The following is a 23,973-nucleotide window of genomic DNA, read 5'->3' on the forward strand; positions in this document are numbered from 1 at the left end:
AACTGATAACTCATTTACAGGTTTTCAGACTACAAACTACACTTCTCTATGGGCCTGTTAACCCGTAGTCCCTGAATAGGTACTGTAAGTATGCAAAAATAATGTGCCTGCCCAGTGCAGTGTACTCTTGCTTTAATATTTTGTTTCTTGACGTCTTCCTAATTGTTTGCAATGCAGCTGTATGTCTCTGTAAAGCACTTTGCGTTGCCTTGTGTCTGAATCGTGCCGTACAAATAAACTTGCCCGGCCTGATACATGCTCGTTCCTTCATTTATGCCCACAGTACAGTGCACCATATGGTGAGCCCAATCCTCTCTAATTCAGGGCAGTGGCTGCATACGATTATGCAATGTGCAGAGGATTTCAGAGAGCCCAGAAATGAAAGTCAGCCCATCACATCTTTAAAACGAATTCAAATCCCAGACACACACACACACAAAAAAAAGTCTATTTCCTGGGAACAGCTCAGACAAAATCGGTTGATGGCAAAGACTGTGCCACAAAACACCAGAACATTCCAGCAGACACTCGCTGACCCCGAGCTGGAGCATCTGAGAGCAGGAAGCTTTCTAGAAACAGCCAGCAGAGAAAACGAAAGTACCGGCCACAGTTCAGAGCAGCGACAACTTCAGTCAGTCCAACACAGGATGTATGTTCCTGTAGACGCTTCTGTACAGTAACCGTTAACAAACCGGCCGAATCTGAAGTCAACACTGCATCTTACATCCTCCACACAACTACTGACTGCACACAACTGAACTATTAAACACCTACACAACTGACAACGGGATGCGTTGCTCGTTTTTGCAAGTGGAATCCCAAAAAAAACCCCTCAGATATTTAATAATGTATGACAGCTTTTCTGTGTCTGTCTCCGAGTTAGCTCGCTGTGCCTGCGGAAGAGCCACAGATGTGATGGAACTGCCTCCGTTGCTAACCGTTAGCCGTTAGCTCCCAGTGAACACAGATGAAGCTTTAGACGCCTCAACACGCACCAAACACTTCGACGCCAGTCTCTGAATGAAGATACTCCTCCAGTAGACACGCTGACAGACTGCGTGTGTGGTATAATTCATCAAAGGGGCGAAACAAAGCGTCAGACACAGTTAGCTTAGCTGGCTAGCATTAGCCACTAAGATGCTGCTGAGTGAACCAGAAGAAGCGCTGTTAGCACAGCGAGCTAATCGGTCGCTACAGGGTACCTTACCAGGTCAAAACAAACAGCGACGCGGAGCTCGATGCATTAATCTCCGGGCTGCTTTCTGGAGCCGACGTCTGGACAGACGGCAACTTCGACGGGATCAGAGCAGGCGGCGGAGAAGTGTCGTCGGGAACATCGCAGAGGCGCTGGAGGATAGTGTGGTTCCTGTTTTTGCTCGGACTGGCTCGGATGCCCGTTTGCAGGTCGCTCGTTGCTTAGCGAGTCTCTCCCTCACTCACACACATACACGCATACACACATACACACCCTCAGGGGACGAACCTGCCAAATACTGACCCCGCCTCTCTGACTGTGAGCACAGCGGGAGACAAATACTGACCCCGCCTCACAAACAAACTTCAATACACCATATATATCATTTTTATTTCTTTAATCCGTCTTTAGCTCTCAGTTCTGGATCACTATGGTTGTGTTTATGTATATCACATTTTGGCAAAGGTGTTTTTCTCTTTTAAATGTCAACCTCAGCTCATAATATAATATATAATATGTCTATAATACACATTAAAAAACTGTCATTACAGCATAAAGTCATGCATCACATGTTTTCAGGCTTTTATTCTGGTCCTGGGTGAGTTTCTGTCATTTTTACTGTTTCTCACTAGACAGGGCAATTAACCTGTATATGGACCCAGAACAGAACAGAACAGAGCAGAACTGGGTTTTACATGTCGGACACTATTTAGTTTGTATTTATAGGTAATAGACATTAAGCCACTGTTTGACATTGATGTACCTTTAAAATACATGCGATCAAAGTCCACTTAAATTGAACTAAATAACACATAATAATCAGTTTTATCATTCATGCTTTAATTTTTGAAAGTTTATTCTACCTTTTGTTTTTAAATATATTTATTAGCATTTTTATTTATGTTCTTCATTTTAATATTCCAGTTGTGAAACAGAATACTCGCACACATAAAAACAAATAATAATAATAATTGTCTATATATGTGAGTCATCGTCTCTCTGTATGTGATTATGCACATGCTTTTTTACATTTCTCACAAACTCCCATAACTCAAATATTTAAGAAAACTCTCCTTGTATTGTTACTGTAACTGTTACTGTCCAGCATGTTACTGCCTCCTGCACTCTGGCTCAGAGATCAGTTAATATATAGCGCCACCTGGTGGACTGCTTCTCTCCCAGCACTTTGGTCTCTCTCCACATCTGTGAGAGGCCGATTTCTCCTTTGTTTCAGTTGCAGTCGTTGTTACAATGAGACACAAACAGAAGCTGTTCTATAGACACTTTATTGCTGTGTTTATTGTTTTACACTCAATGTAATGTCTAACTGTGTGTTTGGTGGGCCGGTCCAAACACTCACCCTCCAAAGATCTGTTACCAAACCAGGATTTAAATAGCAAAAAAACAAACAACTATAATGCAGTAATACAATATACATGACACTATAAAGTCTCTAGGTGAATTCATTCTCACTAACATATAGGCTATACTGGTCCATTTACAAAATGCTCCTTTATATATATTTATAGATATAAAACAAGAGTAATGCACATTCTTCAAAAGGTAAAGAAACTGTGGTGTTTTCGTATATATGCAGATATATTTGAGTGAATTCTGTTTGGTGGAAACAAAACAACACCCGGCAGTCATTGTTACAAAGTGTATCCACGGCATACAAAACACGTCTGACAGTATTGTTCAGGAGAGAAAAGAGTATCATCGCCCGTGAAGGACAGAAACAGTGAAATGTCTGCCGTATATCTAAATGTATGCTGTAATGTAATCACTGTGGGTTGTTTTGTGTGTGGACGGTATTTATGATTTCAGCCGAATTGTCCCCTTGCGATGCTCAGAGAGCTGAAAATGTTAAAATCTCTCGCACTGATCCAATTCTTACTTTCATTACAACACAATAACACAGTCCATAGCCAGTTTTAAAGGATAAGTTTGATAATATTCTGTATTTTTCTTTAAAAAACAAACAAAAACAAGAATAAAACTAACAATGAATCGATCCTACAAACAAGTCTATGTAAGGCCTTATACATCTTATTCCTCTGCATCGTAGACCTCCAGAAAAACAACTATTAAAAACACATCAGTGAGCCAAACTGTTGCACTGGCTGATCCGGGTCTTTATCAGCATAACCACGATCACTGTTGTTGTTTGGAGGCACCGTCGTGCTGCTGTAAATCCTCAGTGGAGCACCAAATGTGTATTCATCCACAGCTGAAAATAGTTCCACACAAATGCGTCACGTACTCCTGTTTTGAGTGACGTTTGCTAAAAACTACAATGCCCATCTATAGTCGGAAGCTATTAAGCCTTTTCTTAGTAGTGGGGCCAAGGGGTTAGATTTGACCTGGAAATGATGTGTTTAGTTTTTACCGACTACTGAAAGACTTCATACATTTACATCTTCAGAAAGAATTAATGGACTTCAGGCGGAGTGCCAGGGACATAAGACGTACTAAAATACTCAGTAACTAATTGTTGGTTTGGATATTTTTAGGGGATGTTGGTTACATTAACAAAAAACTGAATGACCACCAGCCTTATCCTTTAAGGACGCTATGATCTGAAGTTCATTACAGTGGTTATGTAGGCAGTTTGAATGTTATATTGCTTTATTACACATTTATTTCATTTCAAGAAGTGGAGCTAAAAATCTTACAACAGAAAGTCCTTTGTTGATGTAAACTGCTGTCTTACTTTCTACATGTTTAATAATCACGTTTTAATTAAAGGATAAGTTCACCCAAAAATGAAAAATCAGTCATTATGTGGTCACCCACGTGCCGATGGAAAGTCAGGCGAAGTTTCGTGGTCTACAAAATATTTCTGGAACTTAACAGCAAAACACCCTCGACACAGCGTCATGCTCGTGGACGAGCTGTGTGGAGACATCTCATGTCTCATTTTGGTTGTTTTTTTCAGTTGTTTAGGAGAATGCTGCAACGCTGTTTTGCTGTGAAGCTCCAGAAATGTTTTGAGGACGACGAAACCTCACCTGACTTTCCATCTCTGCTCTGAATTTTCATTTTTGGGGTGAACCTACCCGTTAACTCCATTCCACAGACTGCACTGTATGTAGTAATGGCACAAATGACCTACTGTACTCTTTAATATCTACTGAGACTACACCCTGCCGGTTAATTAGATAATATTTTACAAAACGGGTTCTGCAGAGTTGTGTGTTTGTTTGACACTTATGTTTGACTAGCGTGGACACGGCAAACACACACACAGTGGTAGATCTCCTCTATCCGACTGAACAACAGCAACCTCTGTATTAAATGAAACCACACACTCACTGCGTCTCCTCTACAAACACAGATTTACTGAGAACCTTCATCGCTGAGTTTCGACTACAACCTCTACCAGAGCCTAAATGATGGCATTGTACTAACGTCCTACCTGTCATATTGAATACAGGGTGGTGAAAATCTTAACAACTGAAACTCCCACGCTGTATTTTTCAAAAGAAGTTTCTTCAGAGTGACACATTCTTACACATTCTTCACTTTGAAAGAAGCCTAAAAGCCAAAACAAAAGAGAAGTCCCTGTTAAGTGACAACTGAACAAACCTACAACTGCTGGAACAGGGATGGCAGCGTCTCGTCCACTATCTGACAAGTATAACTACAGTTGTAAAGACTGGAGTGGTGAGTGACTGTGACTAGAGCGACGAGCCGACCAGCTTATATACGAACTAAAGAAATCTCTTAATGTGCTTGACAGATCTCAGGCAGAAGAGGGAGAAGTACAGTTTGATTGTAGATTACATCTTGTACTTTGCAAAAAACAGTCCTGGTGATTTTGTCGTCTTCTTTTGTTTTGTCTCGCTGGATCCATGTGCGCTGGGTGGCCGAGGTTTTTAGGCTTCGTACACCCTGAGGAGGAAAGAAAAATTAAAAGTTAAGTTTGCATTGACTTCAAATTCTCTCCTCCACCAGGTGTTTCCTTCACTCTCTGGATGAAAAGGTTCCTGTATTCAATTTGTCGGCCTTGTGGATGTAAGTCGAAGAGCAGGTGTAATCACCCCGTAACCTACAGAGTCCCTGTGGAAAAGCTCTTTTGTACTCAGCAAAATACTGAATCTCTGCCCACTCCACTTTAGTCTGAGGCCGACCCTGACCTGTGACCTCCCTGTGGTGGAAGGAAGGTGGGAGGAGAAATTTCTACAAAAAAAATCAATAAAGCTTCACAGAGAAACCGCTGGACAAGATCTACAGCTCAGTGATAACAGAGGTCGGTACAGAACAGGGCAGTGTGTGTGCATCCTGAGTGTGGTGGTCGGAGGTGTGGAGATCTGATTAAGATTAAAGATTGAGATTAAAAGTCTCGTATCTTTTATACAAACCCATCATTAAAACTGCAATAACTGCTCTGGGCCATATGAGGGCAGCAAACACAACCTCTGTGTTGTTTTAAGTTGATGGACATGTTGGATTTTATTGCCTTCCAGATGTTATGTAGCGACATTAGTGTTCATTTATAGTTGTTTTTCTCATCATTAGATTAAAATAAATAAAATAAGGCATCTAATAAAGCTGATGAATAGCTCTCCTGCACGTCTGATGCAGGTTCCTGAGGTTGACGCTTGGGGTTCAAACCCACCCAGTAGCTTTTTAAGACATCTGCACCTGTCACTTGGACATCAATAGTTAACGTAGAAAAGATGTAAAAAGTCTTTTGGATACGTTTCAATGTCGTTAAACACGTTGAATTGACGTCTTTTGGGTGTTTTTGCTCAGTGGGTTGCCTCGGAAAAAAATACTTGGGATTTGCTTGAGACTGGGACATGTGTCTGATTTTCACTCTTCTTTTAGTTTTGTTTCTGGTCTCGACTGACGCCTGAGAGAAATATCTGGCTATTTAACTGCTAAACTTTCTACTATGTTCACCAGCTGCTCCCTAAAACAAGACACTGCGAAGCTCTGCAGTGCTGAAGGGAACGGCACCGTCGGGTGATAACTGTTAGTGGGTTTTTTTATTACGAGTGACACCTTTTAATTTGCACATAGCCATTTGATTAGTTGTAGAAGTAGTGAAACAACTCGACTGTCTGATTTTGACAATGATTTATTTGATTTTTTTTTTTTACCTGTGTTTGTCTTTCCAGATGCGAAACCATTTGACCAGATTCTTGGTGCTCTGAAGTTTGGGATGAAGACAATACTCCTGCCCTTTGAACCGAGCCACGTTCTCCATCGTCACACTGAGACAAAGAAAAGATGGAAAGACAAAGAAAAAAACAGGGATATTAGAAAGTTAAAGAATCTAATATCATTCATAAAACATAACAAACAACTTTTACAGGACTGATTTTCGTTTTGGAGGCCAGAAAATGCATTTCACTGACAGTAACGTGCCACTAGAATCTGCACGCTACTGTAAATACAGAGATAAAGCAATAAATATTTGACCTTTAGACCCCCTGTCAAATAATTTGGCAACACAATAGTTTTACTAGGCTGCACAATATGTTTGGTGGAATAGAAAACCACGTTATCTTGAATAGTTTGAGAGAAGGTTCAACTGCAGGAGCCAACTTGCAGAGTTTCAATGGAGCTGAATGGAGTAAAAATACTTATTCTGAGTTATTTTAAACCGTCTGAAAGCCGGTCCGAGTCATTTCAATAGAAGCCGGTGAAGTTGTAGCACATCTGACATGTTTTTCCTTTAGATTTTGGCTGCTTTTCTACACGGCCCTCAAAACATGTCTGCAGTTAAATGCCCTCTCCATTCACCAGATCGGCTTGCACTGGGCGGCCAGTCACTTGGCAATGGAGTAATATTATGGAGCTGCCACTAAAAAATGTGACATCTGAGCTCATTGAATCCATTGGTCTGTCTGTAACCCTCTGCTTAAGGCAACGGTAGAGACAGTCTGCCTGCATGTGGCATATTCAGGCCAAACAAGAGAATTGTGGGAAAAACAGCCGGCGTGCCATGGGGCCTCTCCATCCAGTGACACAGTCAAAGACCGGCCCGACCATGAATGTTCAATGAGTTGACTACAAGAGAAAAGGCTCGCCTCTCAATAAAAATGCTGCATTCAGGAGTTATAAGGATCAGATTAAAGAGTTCTGCGTCTGTTTTCCTGCCCATTCACTTGTCCCTTTGTTTGGCTCTTGAGGTTTCGTTGGGCAGCTGAACACGCTTTGTTCTGGAGGAACTGAGCGTTTGATAGTGAGAACATGAAAGTGCTTTTGTTTGTGTGCACGCCACTGGACTCATATCTGCTGTAATAAACGCACCTTGAATGTGTATCCCTGGCTGCTCAGCAGAGGTGAACTATAACCTAATCACTGTGTTAATTTGAGATTTAGTTCCTCCTCATTATAATTCACCTGTGCAGCTGAAGTGCAGCCGCCGGCTCAAATGTCTAATATGGTTTGTGAAATGTTTCATGAGCGCAGGGAGAGGAGGGAGAGGCTGAGAGACAACAAGAGAGAGGAAGTGATGTTCAGTTTTACTTGAGTATAAGGAAATGTTGTACTTTTCTTTCAACTACATTCAAGTTACAGCTGCAATCATAAGTTACTTTGCATATTAACATTTATTTATCTATCTTAAGCAATAAACTGCTAAAAAGTGTATGAGAATGATCCTGACATGTTAATGAGTCAGTAGTACTGATCCCATAATAGTATTTTTACAGTGTGGTATTATTACTTTTACCGAAGTAAAGGATCTGAAAACTTCCAAAGAAAAACACAGAAAAAGACCTGATAAAGACACTGATTAGAAAAATAACGATCGATGGGGATACAACAAGGGTAAGACATGATATTAAAAGAGAAGAGAAAAAGATAAAGTGTAAAAAAAGATGAGAAAGAGAAAGAAGAAGGAAACGGAGAGAAAGAAAAGACACTGAGAGAAAACAGGGACATTTGGGGCTCGTAGCTTGTGTTTGAGGTGAGGAGTGGTCGCTCTGAATGCCAAACTGAGCGCCGTAAGCCAAACGGCCACAACAACTGCCAGAGGGGGACTCTCTCTTTCTCTCACTCTCTTATTTCTTCCTACTCTCTTTCTTTCGGAGGCTTTCCGGAGCCCGCTGAGGCTCATTTTTCACTGGGCACCAGCGGCTGGTGGCCCCCATCTCATGCTAATAGAGCAGCACTAAATAATGGCTAACACACACACTCACACAGAGACAGTGTGCGAGTTCACAGACTCTAGTGCTTCTTAGTGTTATTTTCTCACACACACACACACACACACACACACACACACACACACACACACACACACACACTTGAGACTACATCATCTTTAAAAACACAGCATATTTAATAGCTTTACATAATTTTAGACACATTGACTGATTACCACATACTGTAAACACATAATCAATAGTGTTATTGTGAATTATGCATTAATCTGAGTTCTGTACAGGCGACATTTAACCTTTATACCTTTTTTGGATTAACCGATTAATCCTTTCACAACACAATGTGAAAACAGTGGACATTTTGGGATCTCTGGGCTTCTGGAGACTTTTAAAACGAGTCCCCATCTACTTCAGTTGTTTAGGAGTCTGAGTAGATGATGACTGAATTTTCTGTTTTGGGTGAACTTATCCTTTAACCCTAAAATTGAATGATTTATTTCGTAGGTGCTTCCATTTTTGTCCTTAAAAAAGCGACAATCTGCCCAGTGGTGTAAAGAAACTCTACATTTACTCGAGTACTGTACTTAAGTTACATTTTGAGGTACATGTTCCATTTTCTTCTACTTTATTCTTCCACTTTACTTCACTACAATTCAGAGGCAAATATTGTACTTTTACTCCATTTACTACAATGATTTGATAACTTTAGTAACTAGTTACTTTGCTGATGACGTCATTTCTTAGTATATACAGTATATACAGTACATACATGTAAATATATGTGGAAATGTACTTTTATTGCATTTTGCTACTTTGATATTTCATCATGATATCTTTACTTCTAGTCAAGTGTGACTGTATATTTTACAGCACTGCTTAATTGATTCCTGAGGGGAAATTCACAAACTACCCAGCAGATAAATAACAGAGTTAAACCACTTTAAGCAGCTTCAACACTAAAGTGATGAACACGATACACAATATGCCATTCTGCATGATGAGTACTTTTACTTTTGGTGCTTAAAGTACATTTTTATTCTGATTTTGACTTTTGTACCATTACTTACGTAAAGTATTTCTACACTGTTGTATTGCTACTGTTACAAACGACCTGAGTACTTCTTCCACCTCGTAAAGTGACTGTGTAAAACAGATTGATGCCGTCTGTCACAACTGAGCTGTGTCCTCGGTGTGATATCGTGATCCACCAGCAGGTGGCAGCAGAGTTTGTGCCTCAGACACTACACTGACTCCAGGGAGGCTGACATAACGTCCCCATCTGTTGTGCCTTCATGTAGCGCTGACATGAATTTCACAGCTCACATTTCCAGCTATGTGGGAGACTTCTTCCTCTAGTGTAGAAAATATACTACATACTGTGTATATATATATATGTTTATTTATTTAAAGTTGTTTGTCTGTCTGTGCACCACAGGCTACTTTAGTGTTTTAGAGGCCTAGTTATCGTCAGGGAGGTTTGTGCTCCATACCAGCATGGCTCAGATTGAACATAACAGCTGTCTGTGTCTTCGAGCTGTGATTTAATGGGTCAAAGGTCAGATATCAAACTTAAACTGTACATGACACTGCAGTTTGGGGTGTAATATCAAACAGAAGTCAACTTTTGGGATGATCTGTGATGAAATGTTTGATTGCTTTGTATGAAATAATGTAATAAAGATGCGTATATGTGATGCATACATCGCAAAACAAGATTTTCTACATGTAACAGGATCATAACTGCAGCAATAATGCTTTGATTTATCATCACATGTCTGAAAATAAAGATAAACCTTTGTTATGTCATGCACTTGAAAGTTCTGGAAAGTTTTTGGAAGTTGGAGTTTCTCTCTCCATCTTTCCATCTAATAAATCACTCCTGGCTCCTGACTGCAGGGTGTTGTTACATCATCAGTTTATTATCAGGCTGTAAATCCTCCTAAGTGCTTTAAGCACAGACGACAGGATGTTTTGATAACGGCTGTACAGCTGCCAAATATTTTGATGGTATTTTGGAGGACCGTCACGGCACAGTTACAGCTGTATATGTGTGTGTCAGGCAGGTACAAATACTGTGACATTAGGACTTGCAGTGCACGTAAGCACAGGGAGAAAGAAGGGAAGAAGAAGCAAAGGAGAAAATATAGTATATAGTATATGAGAGAGATGAAGGAGACTGAAGGAGAATAAAACTCTCACTCACAATATCATCTTCTCTTGGCAGTACGGGTGTTTGGGTTTGATCTCCAGCTTCTGTACATCCTTGTATCTGATCTTTGGTCCTTTTCTGGTGCACCTGCACTTGTAGGCTGTAAAACAAATCCAACACAAACACGTCAGACCGACTTTAACCATCAAACACAAACATAATGAAGTTGTAATGCTGCATTTTTTCCCAAAATAATGGGAACTGATCATGTGGAAACTGAATTATGTGACATTTTTATCAAAGTCAGTCTCAGAATTACTTCCAGCTGTGAAACTGATGTGCTGGAAAAGTTAATTCTTGGTGTTTGACAGTAAATTGGCTCCCAGTCAATCTGCAGTTTATCTTTAAAGCGCACACTGTGACGCGGGGAGATTAACCAGCAGCAGTATTTCAGTGCTGTCGCTCAGTGTTGGAACATCACAGCTTCACATTCCTCTTTTTCTTACTTCTTGTACATATACAATGAGGCAAAACAGTCATTTAAGTAAAGTTCAGGTCACACACTGTATAAACACGTGAAAACAATAAATGGTAACTCGAAGATGAATGAAAACTAGTGAGATTTCTTCCAATTTACACATTTTTGGTGCTTTGTTTTTGCTGTTTCACCCGATGCAGCAAATGATTTATGAATTCACACTGCAGGAGTCAGTTTTCTTCAATGAGTTTTATGATTAAAGGGGCTCGGTGGAAGCCGGTCGTTCATGTTTATGTTAGCGGTCTCCATTTCTAAACTAACGTTAGCTGCTGACGCTCTCTGTTAGCGGAGTGAGGCGCTGAGATGAGTCACATTCTTTGGACCGTCGCTAAAAATGCAACCTGAGTCCTGAGAAATCCACGAGAAAAACAACTTAAACAAGTCGTCCGCAGGCTTGTAGAGGCAACCAAGAGGGACGGGGAAGGTCTCTATTTTCACGTCCCGTTACAATGCGCTTAAAAAGTGATTAGTATATTTTATATCTATTTTATCTGCTCGAGCTTTTCCAACTTTCTGTACACAGATATGCAAAAGTAGCTGTGAAAGATGATGTAAAATTGCATATTTTTTATTGAAAAACAACCGCCCGGCCAAATACACGCACCGAAGTCCTCTACAAACCTACAGAAAACACTGCGCTGAATGGATTCAGGTCAGGCAGAGAGGACCTGTGGCTTCAACAACAAAACAAACTGCTTTTTATGCGACTCTAGCTCCAGTTTTCTCGTCGCTGTGACTGAATAAAAGGCAGAGGAAATGGGTTTTGCTGGGTTGTATATTCAAGATGGGAGGTGATGACCTGGATGGTCCAAGGTCTCCGTCATCCATCACCTGCTATCTGTCCTCACCGCCGGCCACTAAATCTGTCACAACACTCACCACACACACACACACACACACACACAGCACAACAAGGGCCTATAAAAGTGTGGCCACTCTGAGGTTAATAGATCTGTGTGTGCTGTGTGATGGAGGGTTGGGTGGGGGGTAAACGGCTACGAGTCTACGAGAAGAGATGGAGTCTTCTTACTAAAGACATGTACCTGACTTCTACTATTACGCTGCCATTTAGGTGGCTTTTAAAGCTGAATGTAACTTGATGGTTTCCAAGTTGTTTCCCTTTTTTTTCTTTGCTGCTTTGTGAGGACATTTAAGCAAAACCTGCTCTCCAAAGAGCTGACAGTGAAAAAAAACATTCAATTTGACATTTGCAGTACATTTTAAATTCACTTAGGATTTGCATTTTGCTTTTATTCTGTGTTCTTCATTAAATCTGCTTCCCCAAAGAAACAATCACATTTTGTCCATCGGTTTTCTCTCCCTCTACATGTCCCCGTGAATACTATTATAATAGTATATATATTTAAATGAACTCGGCTACATATGTTGAGCTTCACTTGAGCCCCAGAGTTCAGTTCAGGGTGTAAAAAGGCTTGCGAGTGCCAACTTCAGGCTCCTGATGAGATCAGATTTTTGCACCACAGCTGAGTGAATCATTACAGTTTCGATTGGAGAAGTTCTCAGTGAACAAACAGCTGATTTTGGTGTTTTTTGAGAGTGAAATGCACAAAGCAGGTGTCAACATCAAGACACCACCGAGAAACTGAAATTAAGTTGTTTTCTCAACCTGTGATGGAGATTTGTGGATCTTTGACAACAACTTAACTCCTGATTCACATATACTCCATCATGCACACATAAAGCAAATGAGAGAGGGGAAATAAACACGACTCAGAAGAGATAATAAGCTTTAAAGTTTTACCTTCTGCGCTCAGGAAGTATAAGGCCACCACTAACAAAAGTAGCACCGCTGTGCACCGATGCATGTCTTCACAAGTTTATAAAAAAAAGATGTTTTCCTTGAAAATCCGAGCTCTCCAAACGAGAAAAAACGCACAGAAAAACAACAAAACTCTGTCGAGGTGCAAATAATCAATAATATCCAGTTGCAGCGGCTGATGGATGTCAGAGCTGAAGGAGCTGCTGAGGCTTTTCTGCGTCTTGAGTCCCTCTGGAGCGCTGATTGTGCAACTCCGGCTGTGCGTCCTGGGCGCCTGGATGAAGCTCCAATCAGTCGTTTAGGTCTCTCTCCCTCTCCCTCTCTCAGGCAGCAGCTCTTTTTAAAAGCAGCCCGCTGTCCTCTGCTCATTAACATGCACGGCCAGACAGCGAATCAAACACTTGTGGCCTGCGAGGGAGCAGTGGAGAGCATGGAGAGGGAGGGAGGGAGAGAGGGGAGGGGAGGGAAGACAAAAAATACGCATATTGTCCACCATAAAGAGGGAGGAGTGACGTGCGATTTGATAGACGGCGATGGCATGGTTCATGTTGGGCTGATACTGTGGCTGTTCAGCTTCTGTCCTCATTAAAACTGACGGAAAACTCCCGCAGGAAAGAAGAAGAAGAAGAAGAAGAAGAAGAAGAAGAAGAAGACGCCTCAACGAGAGGAATATGGCGACAGTTACGCACAGTTGAGCGTTATGAGAGCGAGTCCTGCGACGTGTTAGTGCAAAGTCCTGCTGTGGTTTGTGTTCACCAGCAGTTTGTAGTGACAGTTAAGTCAAAAGAGACTCTGATATTAATATAATTAGTCCGCCATTTTGTGCCCTGTGGATCAGAAGGGAGTTTGACCTCAAACATAGTTCCGGTCAACGCGTTGACTGTATATCAGTGCGCACGTCTCCATGGCAACAGGGCTTGCTAACAGTTAAGCTAGCTTTACGTGGTGAAACGAAGCTAACCAGGCTAAACTGACTCAAAACAAACTCAAACATATGGTTAAACAGCTGATGAGTGGTATTGGATCAATAATACACTTTACAGTCGTCTGATGTGTGAAAATAATGAATACATAAATAATAAGACAGAAGCAAAGAAGGCCACAGTAAATTTAAAATAGTTTGTAACTGAAGTCGGCCTATAGAAATACATAGAGTTTAATACAAAGAAAAAAAAATATATATATATACACATATATAAGAGTACATTAGACTTAATGAATTAAATGTGACGACAGTTTTCTTTTTTAATATTGTAAAGACGACGAGCTCTCAACTCTTTCAGAATTTGTACACCCTGATATCTGAGGAGCTTCAGGACAGTGTTCACTGTTTTTGTTTTGTATTTTATGATAATTAAAGAACAGTTAATTATAACTCAGGAGCAGTTTTCCTGTGAATGTCTATTCTCTTCTATTGGTATGAATAAATGCGGCCATTGTATCTGGGGATGCCATCAGGATGAACCATTGGCCTGTAAGAGATAGCCCTGAGAAGAAGGTCTGACCCCTCCCACCTGGGACGCTCTGACCGCAGGATTAAACAGAATTCATCACCATCCAGCATCATGAGGGATTTGTATGTGTGTGTGTGTGTGTGTGTTCACTCTGCCCGCTCTCTCCCTCTCTATGTGTGTGTGTGTGTGTGTTCACCTTCCTGCCCTGAACACTGATGCAATCAGCTCCTGTCATCACTCAAACCAGCGGCCATGAAATGTCTGTCTGCAGCATGGACCTGTGTGTGTGTGTGTGTGTGTGTGTGTGTGTGTACAGTTTGTTCATGCCAGCATATCCATGTTTGTAAGAGTGTATCTACAGCATGTGCGTCTGTAAAATGCTGCTTAGAAGTCTGAGATGTAACAAGAAGCCGCAACATGTTGTATTCTGTCTGAACATGGAATATTCTGAAGTCTGGGTCACAAACACGAAGAAATCTTTGCCAACCCGTCCTCTGGTCTTCTGGTCCTACAGTAAACGACAGTAAAACATGACTCCAGCTACCTTTTCCAGTAAACTGTGACAGATGAAGATGTTCGTGACCCCTGCAGGACACTGATGCTGTGCGAATCCATCTCAGGTCTTTTTGATCTCACGATAAAAGACATCGGTGAGCTGTCTGCTCCAGCCTTCAGCTGAAGTGACTGATAATCAGTCGGACGTCTGTTGTCTTCATCCATCAGATCACTTCAGCTTTACTGAATACCAAAGCAAAGAAAGACACTGAAGGCAGTGATGGAGGTTAAGAAAAATACAGAGGATTTCAGTCAAAAGGAATCTGTCTGGAAATGATGAAGATGACATCATCTGTCATTCTTCATCAGTCAAAGATGGAAGGTGAAGGTCTGGAGACATTTTTTTTTTTTGCATTATTTCCTGATCATGAAACGGAGCCTCACTGAGGATATCTCAACAATATTTTTATATGTTTATTCCTATAAAAGGATATAAATCAGCCGCTTTGACAATAAACAGCAAAAAGAACATGATGAGCTGAACTGTACCAACATTTTTTAAGATCTTAGCAGAAGGCTGGAGCCAAAATCTGAAACAAATCACTAGTGATGACATCTGGGAAGCACTAAATCAGCTGTTCCCAGCATTTGTTGTCTGGCACCATGAGATGAACTCAAGTACCCGTTCATCCACACCAATCCCCAATGTGTGCAAATGTGTAAATGTATTTAACATTAATGATATAAAAGCCCAGAGCATAAATCCTACCTGCTAAATTTTAGCTTTGTAGTCAGTTAGAAAACTAAAACTGTGCAGGTCAACTGTGAAAGCAGCTAATTACGACTCATATTTACATTTCTTGTTGGGCAGCGACCTCTAGTGGTGGGAGTAATAATTAAGGCTGCAAAGGAGGAAGTCAGGCGAAGTAGTATAAAGAGCAAAAAAGTCCAAATAGGGAGGATGTTCATGAAAAACAAACACAGGACTTTTACCCAGGACACAGCTGTTCACGTCCAGTGTGAAAGTGAAATTGATTTACCAACAGAGTGACGTTACTTGAGGCTTGAGGAGTAATGGAATACATGTAAATTATGTAATCAGGATACAAAAAAGGTAAATGTAATCATTTAAGCGATCAACCCATTCAGTCGTTTAGGTGTGAGGATGTGCTGCAGCAGATGTGAGCATGTTAGCATGCTGACACTAGCATTAAGCTCAAGGCACAGCGAGCGTGGCTGTGAGCTCGTCGTCTTGTTCCAGTAGGTTTGGATTTGAACCACAGTGACAGACGCTGGACGTTTTCAACCATTAATCCATTCGATTTTTGGCGTCTCTGCTTGCTTCCTGACACTCTGAGTCGCAAAACATTATGTGAGTAAATTATTTCAAATGGCTCAGATCGGTGGGAAAGCGAGACACGCTTGTAGTTTGCCAGCCACTATCATCACTGTGAGTTCCAAAAGATCATTTTGGCAATAAACACATCACATTCAGACACTTTGCAGAATAACAAGATTTTTCCATTACTTGATGAAGTGAGACAGCTGTTTTGTTAAAGTGTCTGTCAGAATACTTTGGCCACACTGCACTGCCAGCCCCTCTGGCCACCTCTCTCATTCTTTCAACATGACTGAATTCATTACTCCGAGATGGACGGCGTTTACTTACGCGAACCTGCGCCGCTTCGCTAGATTGTAAACTCCATTTGTCTCGGCGATGTAACCTGCAGAGCGTCTAATGGCTTTTAGTGGACTTGGCAGCAGCGTGAGCGCAGACCTAATTCACAGGGAAATCGTACAGTTTACCCCAAAAGTCAAACATGGCAGAGAGTATGTGGAGAGAGCTGAGGCTGTTTAGTTTGAAATGATATGTGGTGGAAGTGTGAGAAGAGACAGAGAAGAGAGAGGGTATTTGTGAGGGATGTGTGTTGGCAGCCGGACGGAGTGTGTTAATATTTAAAAACAGGCAGCGGTCTGTAACGAAAACACACAAAACATTTCAGGTTGTTTACATCCCAAAAAAAACAGCTCAACGTGGCCTCCAAGTTAAGTGTGATATGATGTGTTTTAATACTGTGAGCATATCAGACTAATCATGGAGCAGACAGCTTGTACATGATGTCAAAGACACTGTTATGACTTCAGTCAGAGGTTTACTAACATGCTGCTGAACTGACATGCCTCTTCACAGTGAGAGAAAATAAACACATGCTGTTTTAAATTCATCTGGCAAAGACACACAGAAGAGATGCCAGAGTTGAGAAAGTCCTAATTAAAATGTGAAGCAACAAAATCACCAGAATACAAGTTTACAACGTTTGTTTACGCAACTTCATATTTCTTTATGTGAAAGTGTTTCGTTAGGTTCAGTTTTTTAAATGTTCTTGTTACAACGCTGCGTATGCTCTGGTCAGGTCTTGGTTAGGGTGAGGAGGAGATCATGCGTCGGCTTAAAACACAGCTGGAGATGTGCTGACTTCTCGTTAAAAGTATCTGTTTTTTGTCACCACAAACATGACTGGAAATTGTCCAGAGGTCTCCTTAAAAATATCCACGCTTATGAATGTTGGAACAAAGTCAAACTGCGGTCACTGGCTTGGCAGCTTTCTCGTCTGTTACTTCACCTCCGACATGTCCAGTCATAAACATGTAATGTGAGCGTCATATGACACGTATTGTAGAAATATCAATATAGTACGTAGCCTATGGTCTGGTGACTGTGCTGGAATATAGGATAATGGTATTGGCTGAATATCAGGCTCTGATAGATCCTGAGAATCTGGGGGCATGTGCTCTATATGCATTTACTGTATGTATGTTTACCACTAAACAAAGTTAAAAACAAATGTCTCTGTCACTGACAGTTTTACCACTACCAGAACAGCAGCTGCTTCCTCTTTCATGCCAGAAAGCAATCCAACAGATTCCTTCTGATTTATTAAAATCTCGAGGGCACACAGTGTTCGGAAATGAGACATTCATCCTCTGAAATCTGTGTTCAGTTTGAGGAATGATGGAAAACATAAAACACAAATCCTAGTTTATAACAATCGTTTTAATGATGATGCGTAAAGTTTGATAATGATCTTCATTCCCAATAAATAACATAATTTGTTTTTTTTAATTTCAATATAACATTACTAAGTAAATAATCTGGAATATACAGTTTAAACGTTTTGCTTAAGAAGCAAAAGTTTCTTTCTTGCATTCTTTTGCATTTTAATGCAGAAATGTATTACAATGTATCTTCATATAGATACAAAGCAAAGACTTATAAATTAAATATGTAAGTGTTTTTCTGCATAAACTTCTCATGTTGGACACAAATAATTGTGGATGGTACCACCTGTTCATTATCACATGTTACTTCCTGGACTTTATCCTTGTTTTGTTGGTTGAGTCAGAATAACAGCACTCACTTCTTCTTTGTTCTCATTAAAGCTGGATTTCCTCTGACTGAGGACACGGAGGCCTGAAGCCGAGGGGGTCTGTTATTACTGTGAGTCTGCTGTCTGTCCACTGTGGGACTGACTGTCTTTTGAAGTCAGGTAATTTAGCTAATCCTCACCTCTGAGGGTAGTTTGGGGTTGGGATTAGACGAGGAGGCGTGGGGAAGTGAGTGTAGCAACTCCTCATACGTAACATGACATGAACCTGTGTGTTGCGAGGTTGCACAGCATTAAAATAACTCATGATGCTTTTCAGATCAGTGTCAATCACTTCAAGCATCATAGCTTCAGTCAGATACATTACTTTAGTAAATAAAATCCTTCATTAACTGACTCTAAATAGGTGTGAATGAAGTGTATTTAACCATGGACACATCTAAAATCGTACAATGTAAGGTCTTGATAAAAAGTTGCATTCATCTAGAAAGTTTTGATTATTTCCCAACATATTTTTGGTGAGTTATCTCCAGCTGGACGTCTAATATCTATAGTAGAATCCTACTTTGCATTCTTCTTTTTTATTTGCATGTCGTCCATGAGTTTAGCATTTGTTCCCTCCAACAGTAAAAAGACACAAATACAGAAAGGGAGAGAGAGAGAGACAGCTTTTAAGATTTGCATGCAGACAGGTCAGCAGGCACACAGACACGTCGACAGACAGGTAGGCAGGTGCTGAAGGTAATTGCAGGAAATAATGATGGTTTTCTATGTGTTTGGGTAATGCAGGCATGTAGGGACACAGACACACAGACAGGTGTGCAGATGCTGGGAGGTAATTACTGACAATAATGGGATGCTGGGCGGCGTTAACAGTTTTGAGGCTTCCCTCAAACAGATTATTCCAGGAGCCCTGAATAAACCAGTGAAACCAGAATAATCCTGTATGTACAGTTTAACATCACTGATTCTGTGTGTAGTGAGTCTGAGAAGCCGACAGACAGACAGACAGACAGACAGACAGACAGACAGACAGACAGTATGCAAAAAGGTGCGTACAGGCAGAGAGGCAGGCAGGTGTGGGAGGATAATTCCTCTCAGGTGACTGAGGCGGGGTGCAGGGTGCAGGGTGCAGGGTGCAGGGTGCAGGGCGAGGTTAACGGCCCTGGGCAGAGATGTAATTGCTGTTCAAGCCGTCATGTTCAGATCATGTTGATAAGTTTACAGCCATCAGGCTGAGCAGTGATGACAGGATGGTCTTTTCCTCTTTGTCCTCCAGGGCGCAATTTTACCTCCACTTGTGGTTATTTCTTATTAAGTCACCATGACTTCTAATATTTCTTTCTTCTGAGAAGGGATGTCAGACCCTTTTTTAAAATGTATAATATAATGATATTATATCGTCGTCACTTCCGCTAAGGAGGTCATGTTTTTGCCCCTGTCCGTTTGTTGGTTGGTTGGTTGTTTATTATCAACAGGATTACACAAAAAGTAATGAATGGATTTACACGAAACTTGGATGGAGGTTGGGTCTCGGCCCAGAATAAAAACCCACTAACTTTCTGGTACGGACGGGAAGGATCCAGGATTTTATTCTCACTTTCTTAAACATTTCGAGACAGTGAGTTTTTTGTTTATTTTACAGGAGATAATGCATGGAGTTACATATTAACTGGTGTCTATGAGTGAGTACAAAAGGGGACTGTTGGGCCTTGGTGGAGGTGCTATGCTGCTGAGAGTCATTCAAGTTAACACTTAAATCACCATGATTTTTAATATGTGTTTCATTTGAGATGGGATGTTTTTAATTTTCTTACTCCATCGACTGGACAATATATTGATATTATATTGTTATCATGACATGAGACTGTATCTTCTTGTCATATTGTATCCAATACTTGCCTTTACCCATTTTGTCATTATCTCCACATTAGTGATGATCATTTATAAAAAAAACTCGAGGTGTGTACTGTGTGTCACGATATAGCCTAAAAATTCTGCAGTGTTATTTGAAGTCCTAATTTGCACAACATTAATTCTTATTTAATTAAAATGCATCCCTTTTCCTCTCACATCAAAGATACTTTCCAAAATTCTTCCGTTGAATTAATGCTCATGTGAAAGAGGCCGTCCTTCCTCATACAGTCTGAGTGTGAGTGAATATTACACACTACACTCGTGACACAAGTCACCTGCTGGGACATGAAAAGAACCGAGAAGACAAACATGTCATCAGTCGTAGCTTGTTTGGGTTCGCATGACTTCTACGAGAGAAACGTTTCATAAATACGACCCCGACTGTAGACAGTAAATGCTTTCACAGAACGAGAGAGGGCGAGCATGTGTGTGTGTGTGTGTGTGTGTGTGTGTGTGTGTGTGTGTGTGTGTGTGGAGGTTCCCACTTGAAATCCCTTATATCCACGTCAGTTAGCATGTAAACAGAAAGGCCATTAGTGGTGAGCAGAAAGACTCACTGTCGATCTGTTTTGACGTATTTCTCTGTAGAAAAGTATGTGAGTGCACGTTATGTCTGCAGGGCTGGACGCACACCAGAGCTTCTGAGCTTTACCTGTGTAGAAATACATTATATAGGCCAGGACAGGTAGGGGCTCGGATAAAACTACTAAATACAACACTTAAATTTATAGGTATCACAAGGTGTATTCATTTAAAATAAGTTCAAGAGACGCAGAAAAGCAGCAGATTTTAACGTTAGGGAGATTTTAACCAAAAGGGGTTTAATGTACTCTGGGAACGGAGTTTATATAAAGTTTTATATAAAGTAGTTTATATTAAAGCACGAAAATGTGACACTTCAGCATTGGCTTCACTTTTCAGACCTTGAAGATCCATCCATATATTACACAGTCACTGATCTGAATGTAAATTCAACTAAAGCTCAGAAATGAACACGTTTCATCTTGTTTGTTCAATCTGTACAAAAGCAAGTAAAAAACTAAATATGCGTATTTCCCCAAAAGTAAAACTATTCCTTTGCCTGTAAAGATGATGGTAAATCCTGTTATGCATCAATTCAGATCTCAAAGACACCTTCACACACTCACATGTCTGTTTGTGTTTTAACATGTATGACAGGGATGTGAGGTCAACAGTTCTCTGGCTCTGACTGCCATCAAATTCACCGTGAAGGCAGCATATGTTCAGTCCCAGGACGTGTCCTATTTTGAGGCATTTATGACATTGATCCAGGCTTATGTTGATGTTACGTAATATTTTTTACACCATATCAAAGCCGATTCTAAAAACTGACTGTTCATTCCACTTATATCTAGGTTACGCTGGACACAGCTGACGGAGCCTGGAAACAGTGGGAACATAATTAAATACGGATATTTATATTGAAAAAAGCTGCAGTGTTGATGAAGGTTCTCAGTCACCCAGGTCATGGTATTTTTAAAAAACTTTAAATGTATTTATTTTTTGCTTACACACCATAACACGAGTGTTCAGAGAAATAAATATATAGATTGTGCTGTATGTAGAGCCTGATCGGTTGCCCTATTTGCCATTTTGTTTTTGTTGAGGGCCACAAGAGTAAACTGTACCATGTTAAATCTTGTACACTCCTTGTATCAAACAAGGGAATATTTCAGCAACACACACATATATATCAATACTAACATGGGTTAAAAGTTGACCATGAGGATGGTTGGACATATTGAATAGATCAGGTGCAGCTCACATGTTTGTCTTCTCTCTTGTCATGTGCTCTTTTTCCACGATGCACACCGATTCAGTGCCGTGGCCGGTGTGATCTCATAGCAAGATGTGTCTCATTCATTTGTTCATTCAGTCGTTGTAGAAACAGCTGACATTCTCAGTGAACACCGAAGCTGTGGTGGCGGTTACTTGAAGCCGTTAAGCTCACGTTTATCACAAAGATTTAAGATGTGTGCTCATTTAAGAGTTTTTATTTCCACAACTGTTGCCATTTTTTGTGATTATTTTTTCCCTCATTATTTTTCATGAATCTAAGTACTTCTCTTGCTAAATAAAGTTCAGACCCTCCCACACCACAGTGTATCAATGATAGGGGAAGCAGATAATATAAAAGGATCGAGAGTTGAATTTTGGTGAAATAAAGTTCATCAGTAAACTCTTGCTTGCTTATTTCCTGGACACATATATTCATTCAACTTTGTTTCTCTCCATGTTGTACATCTGCTCATCCACACCCAGCCTGCAGAGGCTCCACACCTCCCCAGGGCGACCAGACTCCCAAGTTTGAGAACATCTGTGCTCAGGTTTGGTGATTCTGAGGGTCTGGTTTCTCCAACCAGGTGAAAAAGCTGTCAGTTGTCAACAGAGTTACCTGAATAGCTGAACGGATCCGAGATGTATGCTGGTCTGGATCCAGGGTACCTCGTCAGTACACAGCTGAAAGTCTCAAGTTTGTGGTGGCGCATGGGAAAAGATCAGGAGGTCACAGTGGGATCCATCTTCTGGAGACCCGACGCTGCTGAGAAGATGAGGAGGACAAGAAAACAGTCATTATTTTTCTTTACGACCTGCATGTGTTTGTCAGCCTCCATAACTCAGTCAGCAGGTGCACGGTAACATTTTGCACACACACACAAGAACATATGAAGGAGTGTCCCGCTCTGCAATATTTTTACCATCCCGGTCATCTTTTTATAAACGGTCATTTTTCATCTCCTAGCTCGCAGATAATTTGGACTTTGTTCAGGCTCAATGTGTTCCAGGTTTCTGTCGGGAATCGTGAAATATCCAGAGGGACTTCCAACAAAGAGACAAATAAATAACAGAAGCAACTCTTTCACCCTAGATACAATCAAAACAGAACAATTATCTATCCTGAGCTATTTTATTAACAGAGTTATATAAGACTGTGGGCTGAACTGAACTAAATCTGTTGTTCTGATGTGATCTGATCGTTGGATCTGGAGCTGGTGCCGCATGTTGGAATCATCTTTAGATGCTAAATAATAATACATAAATAATAAAATGTCCTCAGGCTGTCTCAGAACTTCGAGCATTTTTTCTGTTGTAACAATCACAACTGCCTCACAACCAAACCACAGGTCCATTTGTGGTTTCCCAACATTGTTGTGGGCCGAGCCCTCGGAGGGGAAATAGTTTTATAGACTACTTAGAGTGAAGGTCCCTTTACACCGCAAGTTTGGGCCGCCCCATCAAAATACGCCATGAAATGATGCAGAACACACTCGTAAAAACACATTTATCTCAAAATTGTTTTCAGATTTGTGTTTTTATTTTGTGTTGCTGTCCTTTTACAACCTTTTGAGGTTTTTCTCCGATGTATTGCAGCGTCAATGCTGCGGCCAAACATTGTCTTTTGTTTCACATGTGGATGTCAAGTTGATGAACGCTCGCATGTGTTTCTGTTTTCTAATCACATAATTGTGCTTCATCAGATTCAGGGTTTCGTCACACAATCTGACATGCCTTAAAATCTGACACAGATTGTGACTAATTGAGCTGCGAAGATTAGTCGATCAACTGAAAGAAAATGAGCTGCCTACTATTTTGATAATTCTTTAATAATTTTTCAAGCAAAAATGTCAAAGATTTGCTGTTTTTCTTTGTCATTTATATAGTAAATGAAGAGTCTTTGGTTTATGGACGCTTGGTTGGACAAAAAAGGGAATTTGAAAACGTCACCTCCCAGATTGCAAAGTTGTTGCGGCCCGTTGCACACACATTCTTCTGGCCCACATACGACAAATGATGGTACTTGGGCATCTTGAGCCACAAACAGGCCACAGCATGGCCACTTGTCAGCCAGGAGCGAACCGGATAGACCTGAACTGGCCCAAATGTGGGCCACAGTTCATTGTATTGTGGTGGGCTGG

The 23,973-nt window shown here is 40.8% G+C and overlaps 2 protein-coding genes across 8 annotated transcripts in view; both read right to left on the reverse strand.

Annotated features, from left to right (window-relative positions):
* fam13b (family with sequence similarity 13 member B) overlaps positions 1 to 1,440 on the reverse strand; it is a 77,197-nt gene extending 75,757 nt beyond the window's left edge. For all 4 annotated transcript variants that reach the window (XM_084353369.1, XM_084353370.1, XM_084353367.1 and 1 more), the window contains exon 1: positions 1,208 to 1,440. The gene's annotated coding sequence lies outside the window, so the exon portion shown is untranslated. The remainder of the gene's footprint in view (positions 1 to 1,207) is intronic.
* A 1,025-nt stretch (positions 1,441 to 2,465) lies between these two features.
* Positions 2,466 to 23,973, reverse strand: part of cxcl14 (chemokine (C-X-C motif) ligand 14) — a 125,875-nt gene continuing 104,367 nt past the window's right edge. For 2 of the 4 annotated variants that reach the window (XM_084353198.1, XM_084353199.1), the window contains 4 exons: positions 22,452 to 22,598; positions 10,520 to 10,625; positions 6,304 to 6,417; positions 2,466 to 5,089 (listed from right to left, as the gene is read on the reverse strand). In XM_084353198.1, coding sequence (XP_084209324.1) covers positions 5,074 to 5,089; positions 6,304 to 6,417; positions 10,520 to 10,625; positions 22,452 to 22,545 — 330 coding nt within the window. In that variant the 5' untranslated portion in view covers positions 22,546 to 22,598 and the 3' untranslated portion in view covers positions 2,466 to 5,073. Of the gene's footprint in view, positions 5,090 to 6,303; positions 6,418 to 10,519; positions 10,626 to 12,765; positions 13,176 to 22,451; positions 22,599 to 23,973 lie in introns of those variants that run through there. The other 2 variants (XM_084353200.1, XM_084353201.1) reach the window with 2 other exon arrangements.

This window comes from Pagrus pagrus (genome assembly GCF_965226575.1).
Source record: "Pagrus pagrus genome assembly, chromosome: 5".
NCBI classification, from domain to species: domain Eukaryota; kingdom Metazoa; phylum Chordata; class Actinopteri; order Spariformes; family Sparidae; genus Pagrus; species Pagrus pagrus.